Below are 25,543 nucleotides of genomic sequence, written 5' to 3'. Positions count from 1 at the left end.
ATGATCATTCCATTTTAAATCACTCCTAATGCCTACTCCCAGATAATTTATGGAATTAACTGCTTCCAGTTGCTGACCTGCCATATTGTAGCTAAATGATAAAGGATCTTTCTTTCTATGTATTCGCAGTACATTATACTTGTCTACATTGAGATTCAATTGCCGTTCCCTGCACCATGCGTCAATTCGTTGCAGATCATCCTGCATTTCAGTACACTTTTCCATTGTTACAACCTCTTGATATACTACAGCATCATCTGCAAAAAGCCTCAGTGAACTTCCAATGTTATCCACAAGGTCATTTATATATACTGTGAATAGCAAAGGTCCTACGACACTCCCCTGCGGCACACCTGAAATCACTCTTACTTCGGAAGACTTCTCTCCATTGAGAATGACATGCTGCGTTCTGTTATCTAGGAACTCTTCAATCCAATGACACAATTGGTCTGATAGTCCATATGCTCTTACTTTGTTCATTTAATGACTGGGGGGGAAATGTATCAAAAAGATGTCAAGAAACAAGGCATCTACCTGGGAACCCGAGTCTATGGACCTCTGAGTCTTGTGGATGAATAGCGCGAGCTGGGTTTCACACGATCATCTTTTTCAAAACTCATGCTGATTCCTACAGAGTAGATTTCTTGTCTCCAGAAAAGTTATTATACTCTTACATAATATGTGTTCCAAAATTTTACAACTGATTGACGTAACTAGGTTAAAAATTCCAATGTTAGCAGACACTGTCCTAGTCCCTTGTCTCTGCTCATAGCATACTGAAAAATTTAGAACTCCAGTCCACGCTCAGCACAATCTATAGATCATTTACATCAGACACACTCGCGTCAAGGTTGGTCACGGATTTACACATAAGTACGAAAGGCCCATGCATTTTGAGTAGTCAATTTTGATCAGTAAGTTGCTCATGTAAAACCAGCTTTAGTGTAGTGTGGTGGTTGTGCTGATCACCAGCCAAGTCACCTGCCAAGAAGAGCTCACTTGCCGCAAATGGCAGACATTTCCTGGATTCCTATGGACCATATTCGTCAAGACTTGGTGTTTGAATATAAAAGGTTGACAATCAATACTGTTGTTGAATGCAATACATCGTAAATACTTGCAAAAAGATGAGACTGAGTTATAAGTGGCACAAGAAAGGTGGCGACTGGGCCCCTTGTCACGTATTGGTTTGGTCTGGAACACTATGCATCAACTGTCCTGTTTTTCATTGCTGCCGCAACCTGGCAGTAGTTTTATCATAATCATGCAGTGAAGCTAAACATTGGAAGTTGTGCTGACAACACCAATCATAGATTACATCAGCATTTTCTCTCATATCTTCCCTCTGTGCAAGAGCCAAAAACATTCCCTCAACTCCACCACCACCACCACCACCACCACCACCACCACCACCACCACCACCACCACCACCACCACCTGCGGTGCAAACTGTTTGTGGTTTTGTGCCACTTACAACCCATTCAACCACGTAAAATCTCAAGAGGAAGAAAACGGGACAAAGTAAAGAGAGATGTCAAGTAAGAACGTAGAATTGAGGTAAACCTTCTAGGAAGACAGGTAAAATTGGGAAATTTTTAGCACTGATCTTATGGGTTTTTCACAGAGGACACAAATTTATGGCACAGAATTGTGAAGAACATAATATCATAGAACGTAAAGTCAAAGTTCTACCGTAATAAAATTTTAATAGAAGTGATTACAGCTAGTTAAAATGTAAGAGAGACAGAAATTTAAATATTACTTAAGGAATATTTGGAGCAGATTACAGTTCCCAAAAACTGTAACAATTCTTAATTTTTTTTTTTTCACAAACAAAAGAGAGCAGTCGGGGGAATAAAAAAAATTAAAAATTCTAGAAATACCGTCAATAACGTACAAAATCTTTAACGAATAGCATAGAGAAGAACTACTTATTTTTAGAAGCTGTTTTAGCACAATGGACCCTCTGGAAATTATGAACAAAGTTACACAAGAGAGGAATGAGTGGTTATCCGCACATTTTGAGAAATACGTAGTTTCCTTTGAAAAACTACTAAAACCCTTCAAAACAAAGTAATTATTTGTCCTGTATTAGTATGAACATCAATACTACAGGTTCCATTACACTTCAAAACACTGAGAAATTCAAGAATAAAGGAATTACGAAACAAAAATAGAACGTCTTGTTCATAACTACCAGAACTATTCTCATCATTACAGCGAATGTATTTAAATCATTAAACAACTAGTTTATAAATAACACTCGAAAGTTTAAAAGTAGGCCAATAATTTATGATCGACATACCAAAAAGAAAGCAGCACAAATTAACAGCAGAGTTGTAAAACTAGTTGATAATGTTATGTAGTTGGGACAGTTGAGGAAATTAACTTGATGGATAGCAGAGCAAAAGTGGCTTGGAGTGCTTATGGTGAACTGAACAGAGAAGTCAGAACCAAGAGTCCACAGTGTGAAATAAAAAGATCCACAATCAGTGCGTATTATAGGGATTTTTATTTAGTGGCAGTGGGAATGAACTTTCAATGGATAAACCATTATAAAGTGAGGGCTGCTAAATGAACAAAGAAGAGAGATATTTTAGAAATAACAAGAGACATGAAAACAAACACATGGATAGGGAAACTGACTGAAGGTGAAAACTTACTTATGATTACAATGAAAATGAAGTTGAGATGGAAAGGGCGTACAAAAAGGTTTAACCACAATATCTAATATTGGAAAATCCAGGAGGAAAAAATAATAAATAACATTATTCCAACTGTAATGTCAGCCAGTTTCTAATTTTACAACTTACTTCTTGGTAATCGAAGGTTTTAATTAAACCACCTTCTCATGTGAATGTTGAAATCACACTTTTTACATTTAATTATTAAAACCAATTTTGCAATCACACAATGCACATTTTCACCTACTACTGAACATGTACACATTCCAATTCAGCACTTCAATCAATTAGACTTTGTAGAAAATGATTGGAACAAAAACAACCTTAATCCAAGTAATTAAGTGCATACGTACCTTAGAATTTCCAGTTACTGTAGCGTAAAATACTATAACACTTTCAATTGACCCCAAAAAATTTTGACACGAGTTCTGTTTCTTCTTACTACAACATTTCCCCCCTTTCTTACTACATATTTTTTTCTTTATCTTCTTGGGTACTGGTTTCTGCAGTTGTTCTTCCAGATTTTCTCTAACACAATTAAGTTCATTGTTCTTTGTAATCAAATCTTCAGGTCCCAAAACATTTTCACTGTATTTTCTAGGTGATAAATATGAAAATGCTACGAACACTATAAGTACAAGTAAGACTGGATAAAACAAGGACCCAACAAGAGGAATCCCAAATAAGACTGCCATTGTAATGTCGCAGCACAACCTGAAACAGTAGGAAAGTACAAGAAATTACATGCCAGTCTTTTAAATTATGCCACATTTATAGACTGCACAACTTTTAATCTACACATGATTACTATGCAAATACACTTCAGTGTTTGGCAAAAGTTTCATAGAATCACTTTCAGACTATTACTCCACCTTCCACTCCCTGACAGCATGTGGGCAAAATTAACACCTAAATCTTTCCATCTGAGTTCAGAATTCTCTTATTTTATTACACTGCAGTTTTTCCTTATATAAGTGAGAGTCAATAAAATATTTTGTTGTAAAACCCGGTCAAAAAAAAAAAAAAAAACCATCTCTGTTTTAATGATTGGCACCCCAACTGACATACCATATTCATGATACTCTCTCCCCTGTTTTACAATACAAAATGAGCTGCCCTTCTTTGAACATTTTCGATGACCTCTGTCAATACTATCAAATAATCCCATACCATGCAACTACACTGTAGTATAGGATGGACTAGCATAGGCAGTCTCTGTACTTGATTTGTTGTACCTTCTAAGAATTCTCACAATAGTCTTTGGCTTGCCTTCACAACATTTTCTATGTGATGGTTTCAATTTGAGTTGTTCATAACGGTAATCTATAGGTATTTAGTCGAAACTACAACCTTTCAAATTGTATTATTTATCGTGTAAGTAAAAATTAATGGAATGTTTTTAGTTCTCATTTGGAGGACCTCACAATTTTTATTGCCACTTTTCGCACCATACACATACCTTGTCTACTTGGTTTTGATCTTCTGGTGACTTTACTAGGTAGTAAACGACAGTATTATCTGCAAGCAATGAAAGAGGGCTGCTCAGATTGCCTCCAAGATTGTTTATGTAAATTAAGAACAGCAGAGGGTCAATATCTTTCTCTTGATCAAGTCTAGGCACCACTTTAGTTTCACTGGATGACTCCCCATCAATTACAAGCAACAGTGATCTTTCTGACAGAGACTTATTAATCCAATCACACAAATGAGACACCACTCCATCGGCTCACAATTTGCTCTGAAGTTGCTTTCTGAGGAACAGCACCAAAAGCCTTATTGAGATCTTGAAATGAAAAATAAATTCCTGATTCCCTTTCAATAGTAGTCATTACATCATGTGAACAAAGAACCAGTCGTGTTTCACAACATTTTCTAAATCCCTGCTCATTACATGTCAACAGATTATTATCTTTGATGTATTTCAAAATTTTGGAACATAGTATACGTTCCAAAAGCTTACAGAAAAATTTGTGACAGTAATGTGTGTCTGTAATTCAAGGGATTTCTTCTGTTTCATTTCTTGTGTACTGGTACAACCTGCGTAACTCTCCAGTCTTTCGGTAGGCTTGCAGATCTTTCATCACGTAAAAAGTTATACACTATGGCTAAAAATGGAGTTATTTCATCTGCATACTCCAAAAGCAACCTAACTGGTTCTGTTTATTAAGTGACTCCACTTCCTTTGCTACACCATGGGTATTTAGTTCCAAATAAATGAGGATGGCAGCTGCCACTGATTCTACATCTTATCTGGTTAAGGAATTTTGGAAATCTCTATTTAGTAACTCCACTTTAATGGCACTGTCTTGAGTAATATTGCTACCAAGCTGCAAAGGTATTGATTTGTGTCTTGTCATTAGTATACCTTACACATGACAAGAATCTCTTTGGATTTTCTGCAAGATTTTGAGGCAGAGCTTAGTCACAGAGACTAATACAGTTATCTCATATTGAAGTCCACATTAAGTTTTGAGCATCTGCAAACCATTATCTAGCTCTGAGATTTTGTGTTTCTTTAAATCAGGCCTTTTTTCCATTGCTTCTGCAACAGTGCCCTGACCTGATTCATCTACCATGGGGGATCTGATCTGTTTCTTATTAATTTGCTTAGTATAAAACACAGCTGTTGCCAACACTATTTATTTGAATTTAAGCCACATACGGTTGACGTTTGCATAATTAGTATTGAAGGAATGCAGACTCACGCTCGGGAAGGTGCAATGTGTATTTATGCTTTGTTGATTTGGACGTGATCATTAATACTTGCATTCATCTTGATGCTCTATTTGCTCAAAATCATTAGTAACTAGGAGGTTAAATACTTTATTGCAACCATTTGCTAGAGCTGTAATTATAGTTCAAACCGAACTTCTCTGCATACAAGATTTTAATTCTATTATGTCAGGCAACTACTTTTATTAAGTCTACTTACATTAATATGAAGAAACTTTAAATTACATTTTTTTATATACCATACATAACGTATAACTAAATGTTTTGTTACTCATCAAGCATATAACTGTCATTCTTAAACTACTAAGAATATATGTTTTATCTTAAAGTATATTATCAAGGTTTTTTCTTTCAAATTTAATTTGATGCACTGCAAATGAATAAAAAACACATTAGAATTGTAATATAAAATCTTATGAGGCAACTGTCACAGTTCATGAACTGCATTTACCAGAAACCTTTACATAATTTCTTTTAAATACTCTAAACAATTTTCATGTTTGTAAGACAGAATCAATTTCTAAACATAGTGATAGTTCAGGAAGGCCAGTGAAAAATTTTAGATGGTGGTGGTGATGGTGAAAAAGTAAAGGACACGTAGTCATCTGCAAAATAAAAATTGCAAATTTACAGAATCTGAATAGTTCAAACATTCATAAAAGAAGGGGTTGCAGCTCATGACAGGCAATGTGTACAATGAGCTTTTTGGGGGAAGAGCAGGATGCTATCGGCACAATTTGTCGTCCTTTCTTTCCTTCTTGGCTTCTAAGGAAATTTAAGCTCCCATTACAATCTCTTGTGTTCCCTCCCAGTGCTTCTGTCCAGGCTACTTCTGGCCACTTATTTGCCCCATCCAGCAGCACACTGTTTACATTTCATGTACTACATTGTCTCCCAGTTGATCTCTTACCAAATGACTAAGTGAATATTCTCAAAAATAATTGATCCTCTTTCATATTCATTGGATGGCCTGCCCTTTTAAGTCTTATGGAATTTATTATGCTCAAATTATTGTTGCTTATTGTGAAATCATTTGCATTTGTGAGTTGGATCGTGTCTTCCATCTTTGCTATTTGTTATCATAACATGGACCACAGATTTGACGACAAAGTTTGTTTGAAAATACATATAACTGGTGTTCTTGCATTTTAAACACTATGCTTCTGCTTATAGGTTAGTACTGGTCTGATGACTGATGCAGCTTAATGCTAGTTTTCCTAATCAGCAATTTAGATGCTGGTAGTTTTGGTATGGAGTAATATGCTCTATTGGCATTCAGCAGTCATTTTTAGTTCTACTTGTCTCCGTGCCTGTATCACCAAGCCCAGAAATTTGAACTGTAAAATAGATTTGAATATATGTTTGCTGACTGTTGGATACAAGTGGTTGTCTTTTTCCATCCCTCCATCTTTCACGTATTACGCATTTTGTTTTCTGATTATTTGCTTTTATGTCAAGTTTGGATGCAGCTTCTATGAGCTCCACAAATAAATACTGTAACTATTTCACTTTTTCCTATAAGTGCTATATCATCTGTGTACACAAAAACCGAAGTATTCCTCCTTTGGAGGATCCCGGCAGGTACTAGTTTCGGTTTCTTCTTTACTCTCTCCAAGGCTACATTAATGAGAAGAGGGGACAGAGCATCTCCCCATCTTAGTCCAGTTTTATGTTTTAAAAAGTCAGAATTTATTCCATTTTGCCAAATTTTACTTATGTTATCATCCATGCGCATTTTACAGTGATTTATAAGTTTAATTGGAAACCCTAAATCCGTCATTATATTCCACAGACTTATTCTGTAAATGAAGCCATAAGCTTTCACAAAATGAACGCACAAGAAATTTATTTCTTTGTTTACATTCCTGTACTTTATCATTTATTGTTCTGGTTACAAGTGTGTGTCAGTAGTGGATCTATTACTGTGAAAATCATTTTCATAATTCCCAGTTATATTTTCTGTGTGTGGTTTCAAGCAGTTTAGCAGTAAACAATCTTACAAACCTTGTTAACTAGAGATATTCCCCTACAGTTTCTGAAGTAGTCATTTGACTTCCTGTGGAAAATTCATTCCTCACTCTCTTTAACATATTTTCCTAAAATTATTTCACCTAGGAGTATTCCTCTCTCCAAGAACCTATTGTCCTTGACATTTTCCCCCACCTCTGACATACAACCCACAGATTCCATATGATCAAGTATACACTGTGCACTTGCCACACCATAAAATCGATGTTCACAGGGCTTTATAAGCTGTGACCTGGCTAAACTATGCCTTTAAAGACAGGCTGGGTTGATTTTCCTACAACATTCTACAATATTAACTCACGACTGATAAGATTTTCAGTGTCAATGAAAGCCTCCATATTACTTCCCGCAATTTCGCCCAGGGTATCCAGCATTTCGTAAGTGTTTTTCATTCAGTTTCATTGCATGCTGCTTAATACAACAAGGACAACTTTAATTCTTTATCTCTCCTATGTGCACTATTTCAGTACCTCTTTTCCCACTTATCAGTAGGTTTTCAGCTATATGCCACACTGTAAAAGGAATTGGCCCTCAGACCAAGTCCAGCAACATTTCCCTCCCAGTAGGAATGTCAACAATAACGTAAGAACATGCTAGATACATATTTGCACAAAAATATAAGAAAAACATACATAATATCGAATTACAAGAAATATCCATGAAAATAAAAAAAATAAAAAAAAAACACACAACAGCAAGCCTTTCACATATTCCTAACACGAATTCATGGCTGTCACGACATTGAAAATATTGAAATTTGATTCGAGTTAATTATTATTTCAAATTAAGTTTCATTTTATGAAACAAGTTGCGCTAGAAGCCTGAAACTACTTAGAAAACTGGAATCGATGATAGGGGAAACTTCCGTACATAAACACAGTAGTTATATGAGGCAGTGGTAAGTGAACGACAAACCAAACATAAACGGTATTGTGTTAACGCGCCGCATTGGTTGTGGTAAAGCATAGTGAAATGAGACGTGGGCGCATTAACACAACATTAACAGTAAGTGGCTATTCCTGTACAGCTTTTGAAATGTTCAACAGTTACCACATGAAATGTAGGCATTTCGAGATTTGTTGCACGGAAACAAAACTCATATAAAAACTTGAAATAAACTGAGCATATTTGGGGTTTCGCAGGTGGGATTGAGATATATTTCCCTACACATTCATGAGATTTGCTTACAGATCGCTGCACTTGATAGCCCTAAAATAAATACTGAGAGAAAAATAAGAAATCCCTATTTGCTATCAGAAGAAATTATGAAATGGAAAATTTGTCTCCTTGAACACGCTGTGCTTTCGGATATCATCCACACCTTTCATTGTTTCCGATCCCATAAATAATAATGTACAATTATCACATAAAATTTAACACAATTACTCGCTAAGACGAAAAAAACTGACAGTGTTCTGCTTGCACAAAATGAATACTTCGTGTACTATGCACGTTCATGAATTTTAACTATGAGATTACCTGTCTACGGCAGCTTTTTAACTTCTGGCAAAATTGTTTCTTCACCACCCCAACCAAGGGGGGGTGATATCGACCACTAACATCCAGAAGTCAACACACAGCACTCACAAATACTCCTAACATTTACGATCTGGCCTACGTGCCAAACCGAAATCGCCGCATGAGGCATCGTGTGTGTTATGTTTATGCAGGATAACCAACATAGAAAACAGTTCCGGAAAACGAACACCAATGAAAATTTAGTCAGAAAAATAAAATTACATTTTCTGATGTTGTAAGTGTAACGCAAAAGCATAAAGTCCAACCGCTGTACTTTACGGTATTCTCACCGAAAATTCTGGCGCTCTAATACAAATTCATTCTTTTCCTGAAATCTTACCTTCAATCACTGCACGGACATTAACTGTCCTTTCAAGCATAGTAAATATGACACTGTTGGCTGGGAGACCCCAAGGGGTGAGTTGACCAGCCTAATCTGCGAGAGTTGGGTCTTGGGTGTACGCTGAGGTAAAAAAACTCCCCACGCGTTCAATAATATTGTCAATCTGTCAACACACTGTCTGAGGGCGCTTATTGACGTATTGTCAATATTAGAAATACAGACGAGCACTGATGGATCTCAAAATATTCCCAGTATTGCCAATAGATACGGAACGTGTGACGTCAAATATTGACGGCTTGACGACAATCAGACGATGACAGAGCTTAAGGAACAAGCCACGCGGCGTCAGTGTGCATCGTTTACTTTTCAATAAGCCGTTGTGTATATCAAGCATCAGATTCAATTTTTATTGAGTCTTTTAAAACAAAACAAAAATTAACAGGCCTATGCAAGGGTAATCATTGTACATACCACTTTAGGATGGTTAACGGAGGATTCCCTATGACACAGCCGAAAAACGCTCCAACTTCGAAAAATACGTCATATATCTGCGAAGAATTGTAAGAGGTCTGCGAAGTACAGCCCAATTTCACCACATTATCACAACACTCAAAAAGACTGTTTTACATTAATTGTCTGAACAGGTCCTTCCCATGCAGATATAATTATCCACAGATTTCCACAAATTTTACTAATTCTGCTTAGCTTCACCTACCCGTCGCCAGAAATCTCTAAGTTACTCCTAATCTCTTGTCAACTGCGACTGCCTCTCTCCATCCGCGGACGGGAGCAACGGTCTGTCAAGTTGTTCAGAAGCGACATGTACTGATGGCAAAGCCTTCGTACGCAGCCGCCAGAACATTTTATGTTGGGGACAGGTAGACGGATCATCCCAATCTAGAAGATTGTTGCGCGTATGGTTCCACGGTCTCGCACGCTTCTACGCCCATACAGTAGTCTGACGTTGACCTTGCTCCACTAGCTGTTGTTCACAGTAGCGCAACCACTGCAAATGCGAGTGCCGACAACTTGCAGATCTTGGAAGCATACCTGGACATTGTGATGGGAATCACTCCCGCTAGCAGGCCATCCAATGTACATATGGAAACCAAAACAAATTCACGGAAGCGCCATGCTGATGTGAGCGAGGTTTCCAAACCCATGTGAGGCCAAACCGCAAGCACACCGCGAGGGCAGTTACTCTTAATGTAACAAGCTGAACTCGATAACCAGTACAACAATGACAACGAAGTATAACAAAGCCTATGTGGACATATCCGTGCCGACCAAGCAAGGAAAGAGAGTACCACCTCCACCACCGTTAGTTGTTAATAGGAAAGAGGATTACAAGTTCAAAAATGGCTCTGAGCACTATGGGACTTAACATCTGAGGTCATCAGTCCCCTAGAACTTAGAACTACTTAAACCTAACTACCCTAAGGACATCACACACGTCTATGCCCGAGGCAGAATTCGAACCTGCGATTGCTGCGGTCGTGCGGTACCAGACTTAAGCGCCTAGAACCGCTCGGCCACTTTGGCTGGCCAATTACAAGTCCCTCCAACTTAAAATGAAATCAGCTTTGCAGAATAATATTACCATTCATCTTGTCGGACGCAACGTGAACAAAGTTATGACGCATTCCAAAGAGAATTACAAAGAAGCCATGGAAATGGTCAAGGACGAGAAACTACAGTTTTACGTACACCTCGGAGCCGATGAAACTGATCAAATCAACATTTCGGAGGCTGGCCTTCAATATGAAGCCAGATCACCTTCGTGAAGAACTGGGTTTCCTGGGCTTCAACGTATGTTCCGTCAGTAAAATGGTCTCCTAAGACACGCAAAAAACAGCCTCTGTTCCGCATGGTGCTTCAGGACAATATCCCGAACAGGAAAAAATTCCAAGTGTAGTCCATCGCAAATATAAGAGTATTAGAAGAAGAAAAACTGAGAGGCAAGTGCGAGAGGGTACAGTGCTTTAACTGCCGGAGTCTCGACCTCGTGGCTAGTTTTCGCATGATGCCTACCCCCTGCGTTAAATGTGGCGAAAATCACGCAAGCGGTGAATGTCCCTTACCGCACGCTGACAAAACAAAATGCTGCAATTGTCCGGGAAAGCATGTAGCATGTTACCGTGGTTGTGCTTGGCTTAGATAAGACAGCTTGAACAATAAATATCGCGTATCTAGTAAGCTACAGGTGGGAAAGACGTTTGCATATGCTGAAGGAAAATCTGGCGATACTGGTACTCCCCAGGAGAGCTGTGTTTCCCCTTGTGGAAGTGAAACTCGCATAGGTGTACAGAACAATGGTATCAGCTAGCATCCCAACAAACTCCATGCTGGTGTGCAGGTGTTGGTTGTGAGTCTGCCTCAGGAAGCAGAGGTAGTCATTTCAGGAAAGTCATTTCAGGGCGTGGACCGAAAATGGAATGCCCAACATCTGCCTAGTTGTTCGCGGACGTGGAAGAAAAAGAGAGAGAGCAGCTTCCACTGCTGCCGCAAAGACAGCAGCATGGCATTCAGGAATTTAAAAAAATTGAGGCAAAAAGCACTGAAAACTCTCCTCCAGGCAGTCGAAACAGTGCAGAGAGAAGCTACAACACAGCTGAAGTCAAAACACTATTTTTTTAAGTGCGACAACTCATACTGGAACTCCCGCAGACAATTGTGTCTGCAATGATGCTGGCCCTAGAGGCTATAACCTCAGCAAAACCTCAAAATTAATATGGCAAATACACCCATACGAGATTTAACTGTTTGTGTGGGGAATGCCAATGGCATTCGCTCCCAGGACTGCAAATTTCGCCAGTTCCTGCGAGACGAGGCCATAGATATCTGTCTCATAACAGAGACATTCCCCAAACCTGGCGTAAATGTATGTGCAGCCAATTTCCGTTGCTACCATAATCATTGTGAAACAGCTGGAGGTGGAATGGCCATCTACATCAAGCAAACACAGTGACAACATATAGTTCAGCTTCCTAAGTTCAAACAGTTGGAAGCAACCAATGTGGCAGTCAGCATATCAAAAGGACAGGTCACCTTATATCAGTCTACAGACAACCACTATGACCACTATTACGGAGTGACACTGATAAGCTATTAACGGTTCATGGCAGATTTTTTATCGGTGGTTACTTTAATGAAAAACATTCCGAATGGCATTCATGAGTCACAAATACCAATGGATGTTGTCTGCTACATGCTACTAACCCTTATGACCCAACACACAACCTCATACGTGGCCACCCAGTGTTTTGACCTCATCTGTGTTGTAGCTTCTCTCCGCACTGTTTCGACTGCCTGGAGGAGGGTTTTCAGTGCTTTTTGCCTCAGTTTCCTTTGGTTCCTGAATGCCATGCTGCTGTCTTTGCGGCAGCAGTGGAAGCTGCTCTCTCTCTTCTTCGTCCACTCCCGTGAACAACTACGGCAGATGCTGGGCATTCCATTTTCGGTCCACGCCCTGAAATGATTTTCCTGAGATGACTACCTCTGCTTCCTGAGGCAGACTCACAACCTACGCCTGCACACCAGCATGGAGTTTGTTGGGATGCTAGCTGATACCATTGTTCTGTACACCTATGCGAGTTTCACTTCCACAAGGGGAAACACAGCTCTCCTGGGGAGTACCAGTATCGCCAGATTTTCCTTCAGCATATGCAAACGTCTTTCCCACCTGTAGCTTACTAGATACGCGATATTTATTTTTCATGCTGCCTTATCTAAGCCAAGCACAACCACGGTAACATGCTACATGCTTTCCCGGACAATTGCGGCATTTTGGTCTGTCAGTGTGCGGTAAGGGACATTCACCGTTTGCGTGCTTTTCGCCACATTTAACGCAGGGGGTAGGCATCGTGCGAAATCTAGCCACGAGGACGAGACGCTGGCAGTTAAAGCACTGTACCTTCCCGCACTTCCCTCTCAGTTTTTCTTCTTCTACTCTTATATTTACGATGAACTAAACTTGGAATTTTTTCCTGTTCGTGATATTGTCCTGAAGCACCATGCGGAACAGAGGCTGTTTTTTGCGTGTTTTAGGAGACTTCATTTTACTGACGGAACATACGTCAAAGCCCAGGAAACTCAGTTCTTCCACGGAGGTGATCTGGCTTCATATTGAAGGGCAGCCTCCGAAATGTTGACTTGATCAGTTTCATCGGCTCCGAGGCGTACGTAAAACTAAAGTGTGTTATTACCGCCCTATGACACGTAATAGCCACAGATCCATAAATTGTACATGAAGAATATACAAGAGATCAAACCGCATTGTGAATGTGGCTTTCTTCTTTCAGATAGTACATCAAGAAGTATACCGCAACGCCAGTACTGTAGAATTCGTCTCAGATGCGCTGCAAGAAGAACTCTTAATGACTAAAAACTATATTAAAGTTATGGAATCGCTAATGAAGTCACTGAATGTCAATATAAATTCTCCGTGTATGAAAAATAAAGTGCTATTTACAACATCTGTATGGAAACGGTTTGCGCTAGACAAATTGCTTCAATACATGCTACAAATACGAGAAACATACACAAAAGAAGACTGAAACCGCAAATAGGTCAAGTTTTTTCCTGTGAAGCAGGCGCGGCACCATAAGTTTCAAAACAGAAGCAAACAAATAGTACACAGCGCAACTCCAAAGGCGCTAGAAGTGTAGTAAATAGCTAAAAATTCAATTTACGGTCAGAAAGGCAAAACAAGTTACTGAGAGAAGAGGCAACAAAACCAAAACTTTGTATTTTTTCTGATAGCCATGGAGGAGATTTGGCCACTATTCTTATGAATAAGCAATCGGAATTTTTAGTTACAGGAACTGTAATACCCGGGCTCCCCTCCAGGAAATAGTTAAAGACTGAAACCCACATCCAAATGATTTCTGTGTAGTTATTGCTGGGGCTAATCATGTATACAAAAATGAGTCAACAAATGCAGTCAGAGCATTGCGCCAAACGCTCGAAAGAATTTCGCAACAAAATATTCCATACAGATATGACTTAATAACAGTTCATGTGTAAATACTGAAATTAGTTTCACAAACAGAAAGTTTCGAAAAATCTGTAAAGCATGAAAAGATGTCAAGTTCTTAGACATTATCTTCGAAGAAAGAAGCTACTTTACTCCCCATGGAATGCACAGAAACCTCAAGGAAAACATGTACTTGCTAACGCATTATTAACACAAACATCTGAACCATATGAAAACACCATGCCACCAATCCCAATAAAAGCGCCCTGTGCCGAATGAAACAGTAGGTACTACTGGAAGAAAAAGAAACAGGTGCGTCAAAACATTGACTTGCAATTAATGAAGAAGCAGATAGGAAAACTTCACCAACAAAAACACAAGAAACTGGCAGATAATTATTACACAGTCAAAATTTGGATACTGCTATTCAAAAAACAGCTCAACAAGAAAAGTCTACGAGATCACAACATACTCCCACTGCATCATATTCATCATTGGAGAGTCACATTTCTCCTGGTAGTACAGCTTCAAGCAGCAAGATCTGATTTGATTCGATTTTTATTGTTGTAGAGACCTCAGAGATCATCTGAGGCATTATGAAAGTCAATATTACACAGTATAAATGTTACACAAATAATTACAAAAACAAGAAAAATATTACACAATATAAATATTACACAAATAATTATAGTACCTCAGTATCTCCGAGAAGATCGTCAAGAAAAATAAAAAAAGTGTCAGCTAATAACGAAAATTTTTTATGATCAAGTCACCTCTTCCCCTAGAGGACACAGCAGACATAAATCTTCCTCACATAGAAGAATGTGACAACCTTAACATATACTGTCACAATGTACAAGGATTGAGAAAGAAAGAAAGTGAACTTGAAATTCTTACGAGTGATATTAATGTTTTGTCAAACATGCATTTATTGTGTATTAGTGAACACTGGCTAAAAGAGTCAGAATTACCTTATCAGTATATTCAAAACATCAGATTAGTTCACCACTATTCTAGGAAAAATTACAAAGGTGGTGGATCTTGTATCTACATAAGAAATAGCATTAGCTGTGAACCTTTCCATCCCTGTAAAGTGTATTCCTTAGACAAAGACATTGAAATAGTTGGGGTAGTGCTTGCTGTCCTAAATATGTATATAATGTGTGCATATAGATCATGTAGTGGTAATTTTACTGTCTTCCTCAAAAACTTTTCACTATTGCTAGAAAAGAGAAGTCACAATAACTCAAAAAATATAATAATATGTGGTGATCTAAACATTGATTTCCTTGAAGAATCTGCTCGAAAGTCGCAATTAGTAAAATTAATGGTGTCTTTCAACTTAAATATGAAAGTTATATGTCCAATGAGATTAAACAGCTGTCTTGATCAGGTTGTTATTAACACTGACTGCACTGTAAAAATTATAGATGTTGGTTTTTCAGGTCTCAGTTCACTAACAGTACATTTTAATCCACTACTCAATGTACTCCCAACAGGAAAAACAGTTATTAAGTGTAGAAGGTATAGTGACAGTAACATAAATAACTTTGTACTTAGCTTAAAGAAAGAAGACTGGCAAAGTGTATTTACCTCTTCAACTACAAGCGAAAAATATGACAATTTTCTGCAGATGTTTGAATATTGCTTTAATTGCCATTTCCAAGAGAAAACAAAGACTATCACTAACAAAAATCAGAATGCTTGGGTCACAAAAAGTATCAAAACTTCATCATAAAATATGAGGCTGCTGCACAGAGTTAGCAAACTGGACAGTAGCAAATCCAAAGAGTTCAAGCTAGAGTGGGCTTTCATGCAGACAGACAGCTTGTTGGTTGTCATGCCTACATAGAATGCAGCACAGTGGTTGCAGCTTAGCTTGTAGACCACATGACTGGTTTCACAGGTAGCCCTGTCTTTCATGGGATAGTTGATGTTGGTGACCAGACTGGGGTAGGTGGTGGTGGGAGGATGTATGGGACAGGTCTTACATCTAGGTCTATTAGAGGAGCATGAGCCATGACCCAAGGGATTGGGAGCAGAGTTTGTGTAAGGATGGACGAATATATTGTGTAGGTTTGGTGGATGGCAGAATACCACTGTACAAGGGGTGGGAAGGATAGTGGGTGGGACATTTCTCATTTCAGGGTACGACAAGAGGGAGTTGAAACCATGGTGGAGAATGTAATTCAGTTGCTCCAGTCCTGGGTGGTACTGAGTTATGCGGGGAATGCTCCGCTGTGGTCAGATGATGGGACTTTGGGAGGTGGTGGGAGACTGGAAAGATAAGGCATGGAAGATTTGTTTTTGTACAAGGTTGGGAGGATAATTACAGTCAGTGAAGGCTTCAGTGAGACACTCGGTATATTTTGAGAGGGGCTGCTCATCACTGCAGATGCAACCACCATGGATGGCTATGCTGTACAGAAAGGACTTCTTGGTACGGAACAGGTGGCAGCTGTCAAACGGAGGTTATTGATGGTGGTTAGTAGGTATGATATGAATGGAAGTACTGATGTAACCATCTTTGAGGTGAAGTTCAACATCTAGGAAGGTGGCTTATTGGATTGAATAGGACCAGGTAAAGCAAATGGGGGAGAAGTTGTTGAGGCTTTGGAGGAATGTGGATAGGGTGTCCTCACCTTCGATCCAGATAGCAAAGATGTCATCAGTGAATCTGAATCAGTTGAGGGGTTTAGGATTCTGGGTTTTTAGGAAGGACTCCTCTAGATAGCCCATGAATAGGTTGGCATCGGATGGTACCATGTCGGTGCCCATAGCCGTACCTGGATTTGTTTGTAGGTAATACCTTCAGAGGAAAAGTAATTGTGGTTGAGGAATAGTTGGTCATGGCAACTAGGTAGGAGGTTATTGGTTTGGGATCCATCAGGCACTGAGACAAAGGAAATGGCTATTGTCGAAAATTCATTACAAAATGCAGTATGCCAAGATATCAGGAATCTGAGCTTCACAACAGTTGAAAGTAATGCATCAACTCGTGAACTGGCCGATGGCTAAGAAAACAACGAGGTTGGCATTCCATTATCAAAAAATTAATGACACTGGTAATATGACTAATCATGATGTCACTTTTATGACACTCGCTGAGACAATTTCTCAGTTCTCACTGGGAAACATTTTTTCAAATAGTGAAACTGAAGCATGACACAGCAAACTTCCTTTGATTATTTGCTCATGATGTCATAATTGCAAGAACAGGAAACAGTTCATAAAAGCAATGTAAATACTAGTGAGACACACAATTTCACACAACTCATACAACTAATAACAAAACAGTTTACAATACAACAGGAATTTCAGGAAAGTGTAACACAACTAAAGGGCATGGCACAGCAGTTCACAAAACATCAGGAAAATATAGGACAACAGCTTATACAGCAAAATCAGGCATTTAACGATTTTAAGAACAATATTAGTCAACAGTTCAGTACAGTTTTGCAAAACTATACACACAGAATTATCTGACGAACTATCCGGGAAGCTGACAGAGCTAGGTAAACAACTAAAACAAGAAATAATTACCAACATGTCTCGCAATATAAATATGTTAATGGAAAAAGTATTATCCATAGACAATAGACAGGAACAACTTGCAGGTGAGTTACAGAACCTTAGTGAAGCATATTCTCAAATTCGGGATACACAATCCCAAGTGGATGTGTTGATAAAAATTGTGACAGATGAAGTCAGCAAGCTGCAAGACATGTGGGAAAACTTACCTACGGAAGTAGAAAGGTTACGTCTAAGAGTAGACTAGTTAAATTTAGAATCAAAATTTGCCAAAAAAACAGAGAAACAAGCTGTCTGTCTGCATGAACGGCCACTGACAAACTGTGGCCAAAAAACAAGTGGACCACCCTGTTGCTGGACACGCTGCCAATCATGATGTCCCTCATCTCAATGACTGCATCACAGCCTGTGCCATATGGATCCTTCCCACCAACACCAGCTTTTCTGAATTGCGCAGGTGGCCACTTTCCCTGCAATACATCCTATGTTCGCATAACCCCCCTGGCCTCAACCTTTGTTAGTCACTGTACTCACCCATCCAGCCCCCTCCCTGTTCCCATTCCAGCACTACACAGCTGTGATTTCACCACCACACCCAGTCTTTTAATTTCTTTTTATTGCTCTCCTTTCCACTACTTACCCCCTCCCCCTCCGCACCTTCTCTCCTGCCCTCTGTCTAAACTGCAACACTTCACTGTCTGCCACTCCCACCATACTCTCCCTCCCACTCCACACCCCAGCCTCCTCCTTAGCCCCACCCAGTCGCCACTGCTCACAGTGTGGTTTCAGTTCTCTGAGACTGCAGACATGTGTGCAAGTTGCGCTCGTGTGAATGTGTGTGTCTACTGCTGACAAAGGCCTTAATGGCCAAAAACTATAATTGTGTGAATCTTTTTGTTGTGCCAATCGTGACTCAGCATCTCCTCTATATGGTGAGTAACAACTTTCCTTCTAAGTTGCAAGAATTGATTGATACAGCAATCTTTAACTTGAGACTTTCTGGTGAAGATTATCCAGGAAACTTTAACTGACTATTCTTGTAGGTCCTTGGAAGTTACCAGAAGCTGAAATTCACAGTTAAATGGCAGAAAGTGTTCTTATACCCAGAATAGGATCAGGATATCTGGCAGTAAATATAGCAAAGATTTTGAATGATTATTTCGCATTTCAGTATTCAACACATTCCAAAAAATTATCAAGCTCTATAAACTGTTAATGCCTATTTAACCAGCATAATAGTAATCTGATGGTTAGAGGAAAATCAATGAACAATATTACAAGTGTGAATTCAGTGCATGTGAGTTCTGCCGAGTGAATCAAATAGAATTATTAACAGCACTTAGGCAGTTTTTAAGAACTTATATGCTACAATTGTGACTTTTGGCAAACTGCTGGTGCCTTTCAAGCCAATTAGAATTGATACTGGAGTGATATCTTAACATGCATTATTGTGATTATCAACACATTGATTTTTAAATTGTATTGATGAGGTGCAGTTAATGATATTATTTGAAGTGAGTTATTTAAATACTAACATACTCAAGGAAAGGCATATTGTTAAATACCTTCATTATAAAAGTGCATGAAAGAGGACACTGACACCAGAGATTATAGATTTGTTGAAACATCAATATGTGTAGACTTTGTTAATTTCACAGTGTCACAAACTTTTACCACTAATGTAATTCAGCATTATACATCCAAATTGTCCATGAGTCTACTCTTTGTTAGCAAAAAGGGCCTGCTATAGGAGAATTGAATTTAAACAGAAAAAGGTTTGACTTTTATAAATATTATTGCAGGTTCATCTGAATCCTGGTTATATTCAGATTTGCACCTGTAACACAGCAACACATAGTCAAACCAGCAACTACACAAGATTTAAAAGACCTTATCCATTAATCAGTTTGTTGCAGACAGCCTATACTAGACAATCTGAGAGAAGGGCAGCACACTGTCGTAACCGCAGGAAAAAGCCAAGTCTAATTACAATCCCTACCCCCACGAACCATGGACCTTGCCATTGGTGGGGAGGCTTGCATGCCTCAGCGATACAGATGCCCGTACCGTAGGTGCAACCACAACGGAGGGGTATCTGTTGAGAGGCCAGACAAACGTGTGGTTCCTGAAGAGGGGCAGCAGCCTTTTCAGTAGTAGCAGGGGCAAAAGTCTGGATGATTGACTGATCTGGCCTTGCAATACTAACCAAAACGGCCTTGCTGTGCTGGTACTGCGAACGGCTGAAAGCAAGGGGAAACTACAACCGTAATCTTTCCCGAGGGCATGCAGCTTTACTGTATGGTTAAATGAAGATGGCGTCCTCTTGGGTGCAATATTCCGGAGGTAAAATAGTCCCCCATATGGATCTCCAGGTGGGGACTACTCAGGAGGACGTCGTTTTCAGGAAAAAGAAACTGGCGCTCTACGGATTGGAGCATGGAATGTCAGATCCCTTAATCAGGCAGGTAGGTTATAAAATTTAAAAAGGGAAATGGATAGGTTGAAGTTAGATATAGTGGGAAATAGTGAAGTTCAGTGGCAGGAGGAACAAGACTTTTGGTCAGGTGAATAGAGGGCTATAAATACAAAATCAAATAGGGGTAATGCAGGAGTAGGTTTAATAATGAATAAAAAAAATAGGAGTGAGGGTAAGCTACTGCCAGCAGCATAGTGAATGCATTATTGTGGCCAAGATAGACACGAAGCACATGCCTACTACAGTAGTACAAGTTTATATGCCAACTAGCTCTGCAGATGATGAAGAAATTGAAGAAATGTATGATGAAATAAAAGAAATTATTCAGGCAGTGAAGGGAGACAAAAATTTAATAGTCATGGGTGACTGGAATTCAAGAGTAGGAAAAGGGAGAGAAGGAAACATAGTAGGTGAATATGGATTGGGGGAGAGAAATGAATGAGGAAGCCGTCTGGTAGAATTTTGCACAGAGCATAACTTAATCATAGCTAACACTTGGTTCAAGAATCATAAAAGAAGGTTGTATACATGGAAGAATCCTGGAGATATTAGAAGGTATCAGATAGATTATATAATGGTAAGACAAAGGGTTTAGGAACTAGGTTTTAAATTGCAAGACATTTCCAGGGGCAGATGTGGACTCTGACCACAATCTATTGGTTATGAACCGCAGATTAAAACTGAAGAAACTGCAAAAAGGTGGGAATTTAAGGAGGTGGGACCTGGACAAACTGACTGAACCAGAGGTTGTACAGAGTTTCAGGGAGAGCATAAGGGAACAATTGACAGGAATGGGGGAAAGAAATACAGTAGAACAAGAATGGGTAGCTCTGAGGGATGAAGTAGTGAAGGCAGCAGAGGATCAAGTAGGTAAAAAGACGAGGGCTAGTAGAAATCCTTGGGTAACAGAAGGAATGTTGAATTTAATTGATGAAAGGAGAAAATATAAAAATGCAGTAAATGAAGCAGGCAAAAAGGAATACAAACGTCTCAAAAATGAGATCCACAGGAAGTGCAAAATGGCTAAGCAGGGAATACTAGAGGACAAATGTAAGGATGTAGAGGCTTATCTCAGTAGGGGTAAGATAGATACTGCCTACAGGAAAATTAAAGAGACCTTTGGAGAACAGAGAACCACTTGTATGAATATCAACAGCTCAGATGGAAACCCAGTTCTAAGCAAAGAAGGGAAAGCAGAAAGGTGGAAGGAGTATATAGAGGGTCTATACAAGGGCAATGTTCTTGAGGACAATATTATGGAAATAGAAGAGGATGTAGATGGAGATGAAATGGGAGATATGATACTGCGTGAAGAGTTTGACAGAGCACTGAAAGACCTTAGTCACAACAAAGCTCTGGGAGTAGACAACATTCCATTAGAGCTACTGACAGCCTTGGGAGAGCCAGCCCTGACAAAACTCTGCCATCTGGTGAGCAAGATGTATGAGACAGGCAAAATACCTTCAGACTTCAAGAAGAATATAATAATTCCAATCCTAAAGAAAGCAGGTGTTGACAGATGTGAAAATTACCGAACTATCAGTTTAATAAGTCACAGCTGCAAAATACTAACACGAATTCTTTACAGATGAATGGAAAAACCAGTAGAAGCCGACCTCGGGGAAGATCAGTGTGGATTCCGTAGAAACATTGGAACACATGAAGCAATACTGACCCTACGACTTATCTTAGAAGCTAGATTAAGGAAAGGTAAACCTACGTTCCTAGCATTTGTAGACTTAGAGAAAGTTTTTGACAATGTTGACTGGAATACTCTCTTTCAAATTCTGAAGGTGGCGGGGGTAAAATACAGGGTGCGAAAGGCTATTTACAATTTGTACAGAAACCAGATGGCAGTTATAAGAGTTGAGGGACATGAAAGGGAAGCAGTGGTTGGGAAGGGAGTGAGACAGGGTTGTAGTCTCTCCCCGATGTTATTCAATCTGTACATTGAGCAAGCAGTGAAAGAAACAAAAGAAAAATTTGGAGTAGGTATTAAAGTCCATGGAGAAGAAATAAAAACGTTGAGGTTCACCGATGACATTGTAATTCTGTCAGAGGCAGCAAAGGACTTGGAAGAGCAGTTGAACGGAATGGACAGTGTCTTGAAAGGAGGATATAAGATGAACATCAACAAAAGTAAAACGAGGATAATGGAATGTAGTTGAATTAAGTCGGGTGATGTTGAGGGAATTAGATTAGGAAATGAGACACTTAAAGTAATAAAGGAGTTTTGCTATTTGGGGAGCAAAATAACTGATGATGGTCGAAGTAGAGAGGATATAAAATGTAGACTGGTAATGGCAAGGAAAGCGTTTCTGAAGAAGAGAAATTTGTTAACATCGAGTATAGATTTAAGTGTCAGGAAGTCGTTTCTGAAAGTATTTGTATGGAGTGTAGCCATGTACGGAAGTGAAACATGGATGATAAATAGTTTGGACAAGAAGAGAACAGAAACTTTCAAAATGTGGTGCTACAGAAGAATGCTGAAGATTAGATGGGTAGATCACATAACTAATGAGGAGGTATTGAACAGAATTGGAGAGAAGAGGAGTTTGCGGCACAACTTGACAAGAAGAAGGGACCGGTTGGTAGGACATGTTCTGAGACATCAAGGGATCACAAATTTAGCATTGGAGGGCAGCGTGGAGGGTAAAAATCGTAGAGGGAGACCAAGAGATGAATACACTAAGCAGATTCAGAAGGATGTAGGCTGCAGTACGTACTGGGAGATGAAGAAGCTTGCACAGGATAGAGTAGCATGGAGAGCTGCATCAAACCAGTCTCAGGACTGAAGACAACAACAAAAACAACAATTACAATCATTTTCAGGCAGTATGACAGAAATAGTAAAAAACATTAAGTGAGTTAAAATGTAAAGCTGGTCTCTGGGTATGGCAGAGGGGTCATAAAGAAATTCAATACAGCTGTATAGCCAAGGCCGAAGTCCAAACTGCCGGGCAGCGGTCCGTGATAAGAAAGTAAACAGACTCCAAGTTATAAAGAGACAAAAGAAGCTCTGTGTAGGGGACCTGTGATAAGCAGTCTATTAGGAATCTCAACAGACATCGCTTCTGGTTATGGAGAGAAGTCTGGGAGCAGAGAGAGAAAGAAAGAGGGCCCTTGGTGGGGACGGCACTACGTCATGAGGAGCCAATGAAGGGCTCAGGACATAGTGCCTGACCACATAGGGAGAGGCACTTCTATCCCTCCATCAGATTCTGAAGAAAAATAATGAAATTAATACTTAAACAATACCAAATAAGGACAAGTTGCATCTGATACTATTTCATGCCAAGTGCTGGCGGGCTCGAATGGGGAAAGCTAACAAAACTCAGGAGCATGCCACTCCGCTCTCTCTCTTGAGGTTAGGCTCCCAGTCGGGACAGTAGTCAGCGCGGATAGCAGCAGCTGACATGGGCTGAGGAGCAGGCTGTAGGCAGGCAGCCGGAGACAGTCGCTGATGATCGTTTAGGTCATAGCCTCGGGACTCTGACATGGGGCGCTTGTGTGGACAGAAAGTACTGAAGAGCTTCTATCAGGCAGTTGGAATGGTGAAGTTAGTCACCATCTCTGTAATAGACTTGGCCTTTCTGCAGGTACAATCACTATGCATTTAGGGTGATCTGTATCTCTTTTGAATAAACTAGAACTTGGGTAACGTTCACAAGAGTTTAATTCCACCCACTTCCTAGCCTTTTACCTTCACACCAGGGATTTCAACATCTTAACCAGATCAAAGTCTCCCTCTCACTAAGGTCAACTGGCTAAATCCCTTTCATGAATCGTGTCACTCAATCCCTTGCAAAACGTATGCTTGGGACATGAGATAAATAAAACTTTTGTTGCCAGTTAGGGGGTACCACAAAGGCATGTAGGTGATTAGGAAGTAGGAGTCAGTAGATTTTGCTACAGTGACTGTGGCAACTGGCAGAAAGTTGTCGTGACGCGCAACTTTCAGCGTTAATAGCCCCGATATGGCAGAGTCCAGAAACGTAGTCTTCGCCGGTGCAGGGCAACACAGGACAGTGGCAGCATGACACGGAGCGACGAGGGGTGCCTAAGCAGCCAGCGTTTGAGACCGAGGGTCCGGGGTGAGCATCGGCAGATGTGGCAGCAGCCGTAACAGCGGCAGCCAAGGCAAGCATGGGGTTAGCACAGCGGCGACCGACACATCGCAGCAGTGCAGTACAGCACAGGCAAAAAGACAGCACAGAGTAGTGCTGGACAACATGGATCAACAGATCAGACGACGCACCACAAGGGAAGCGGTACTTATAAGTTTTGTATTAAGAATATTGTAACCTTAAATTGTACCATTGTTAAGTTGGTAAGATGCCCCAGACTAACGAAGCTCCGTCGTCCTCCAATAGCAGTAAGATGTCAGAGTTAAGGAAGCACTGTGTATCGCATCATAAGGGTTCAAAGGGAGTAAAAGGGATCTCAGAGAATTTATTGAGAATGTGAATGTGGCATTTGAGCTAGTAAAGCTGGAGAAACATGAAACGTTACTGAAATTCGTTAAAGCAAAAATAACCGGTGAGGCCAGATTGAGACTGCAAGTGCTTGAATGATTGAGTACATGGCAGGAAGAGAAAAGTGTTTTAGAAGAAAACTATGTGAGTAAGAGTACCATAGACTATTATGCGAGCAAGATGTTTCAAGCAAGACAGGGACAGGGAGAGTCAATTTCGATACGGGCAAGCTGAATTGACGAGATGCAGACAGATTTTTAGGGAGGCAGTAAGCAGAGTCATGGCTAGAGATAATTTAAAAAGCGCAATTGATCTGGTCAATTCATTAGGAAGAGCCTGTTTTATACAAGGTTTAAGCAATGATAGAATCCAAACAGTAGTGAGAAGTAGAGGCTATGAAATTACACTAGCAGCAGCAGTGGAGTTAGCAATGCAAGAAGAAAGTGCAATACTGTCCATGAAAGAGTGGGGTCTAGCCCCAAGGGTAACCTTTAACCAAGGAAAGGAAGCAGTGAAGAGCTCTAGAGAGACAAAAGAATTGAAATGTTTCACATGTGGGTTGAGAGGTCACATTGCAAGCAAGTGTAGGAAGAATAGGCCAGAGGGCAGAGTACAGGCAATTATGGGCAAAGAATTCATGAACTTTTTCTATGGGTGCAACAAGCCGGGACATACAGACACAGAATGCCGGGTGAGTTTAAGAAAGGTTCATCTGATAGACATAAGAGATTTCAGAGGAAATCATAGAGAAACCGATGGAGGGTTACGGGAGTGGAGATG

General features: G+C 39.8%; 1 protein-coding gene across 2 annotated transcripts in view; it reads right to left on the bottom strand.

The window, feature by feature from the left end:
- LOC126473661 (S-adenosyl-L-methionine-dependent tRNA 4-demethylwyosine synthase TYW1-like) overlaps positions 1 to 9,091 on the bottom strand; it is a 90,366-nt gene extending 81,275 nt beyond the window's left edge. For both annotated transcript variants that reach the window (XM_050100897.1, XM_050100905.1), the window contains exons 1-2: positions 8,925 to 9,091; positions 3,038 to 3,398 (exon numbers count right to left, since the gene is read on the bottom strand). In XM_050100897.1, the coding sequence (XP_049956854.1) occupies positions 3,038 to 3,379 (342 nt within the window). In that variant the 5' untranslated portion in view covers positions 3,380 to 3,398; positions 8,925 to 9,091. The remainder of the gene's footprint in view (positions 1 to 3,037; positions 3,399 to 8,924) is intronic.
- Positions 9,092 to 25,543: the final 16,452 nt, after the last annotated feature.

The sequence above is a fragment of the Schistocerca serialis genome, chromosome 1, assembly GCF_023864345.2.
Source record: "Schistocerca serialis cubense isolate TAMUIC-IGC-003099 chromosome 1, iqSchSeri2.2, whole genome shotgun sequence".
NCBI classification, from domain to species: Eukaryota; Metazoa; Arthropoda; class Insecta; order Orthoptera; family Acrididae; genus Schistocerca; species Schistocerca serialis.
The sequence above is the reverse complement of the archived record's forward strand: the minus strand, read 5'-3'. Positions and strand labels throughout refer to the sequence as shown.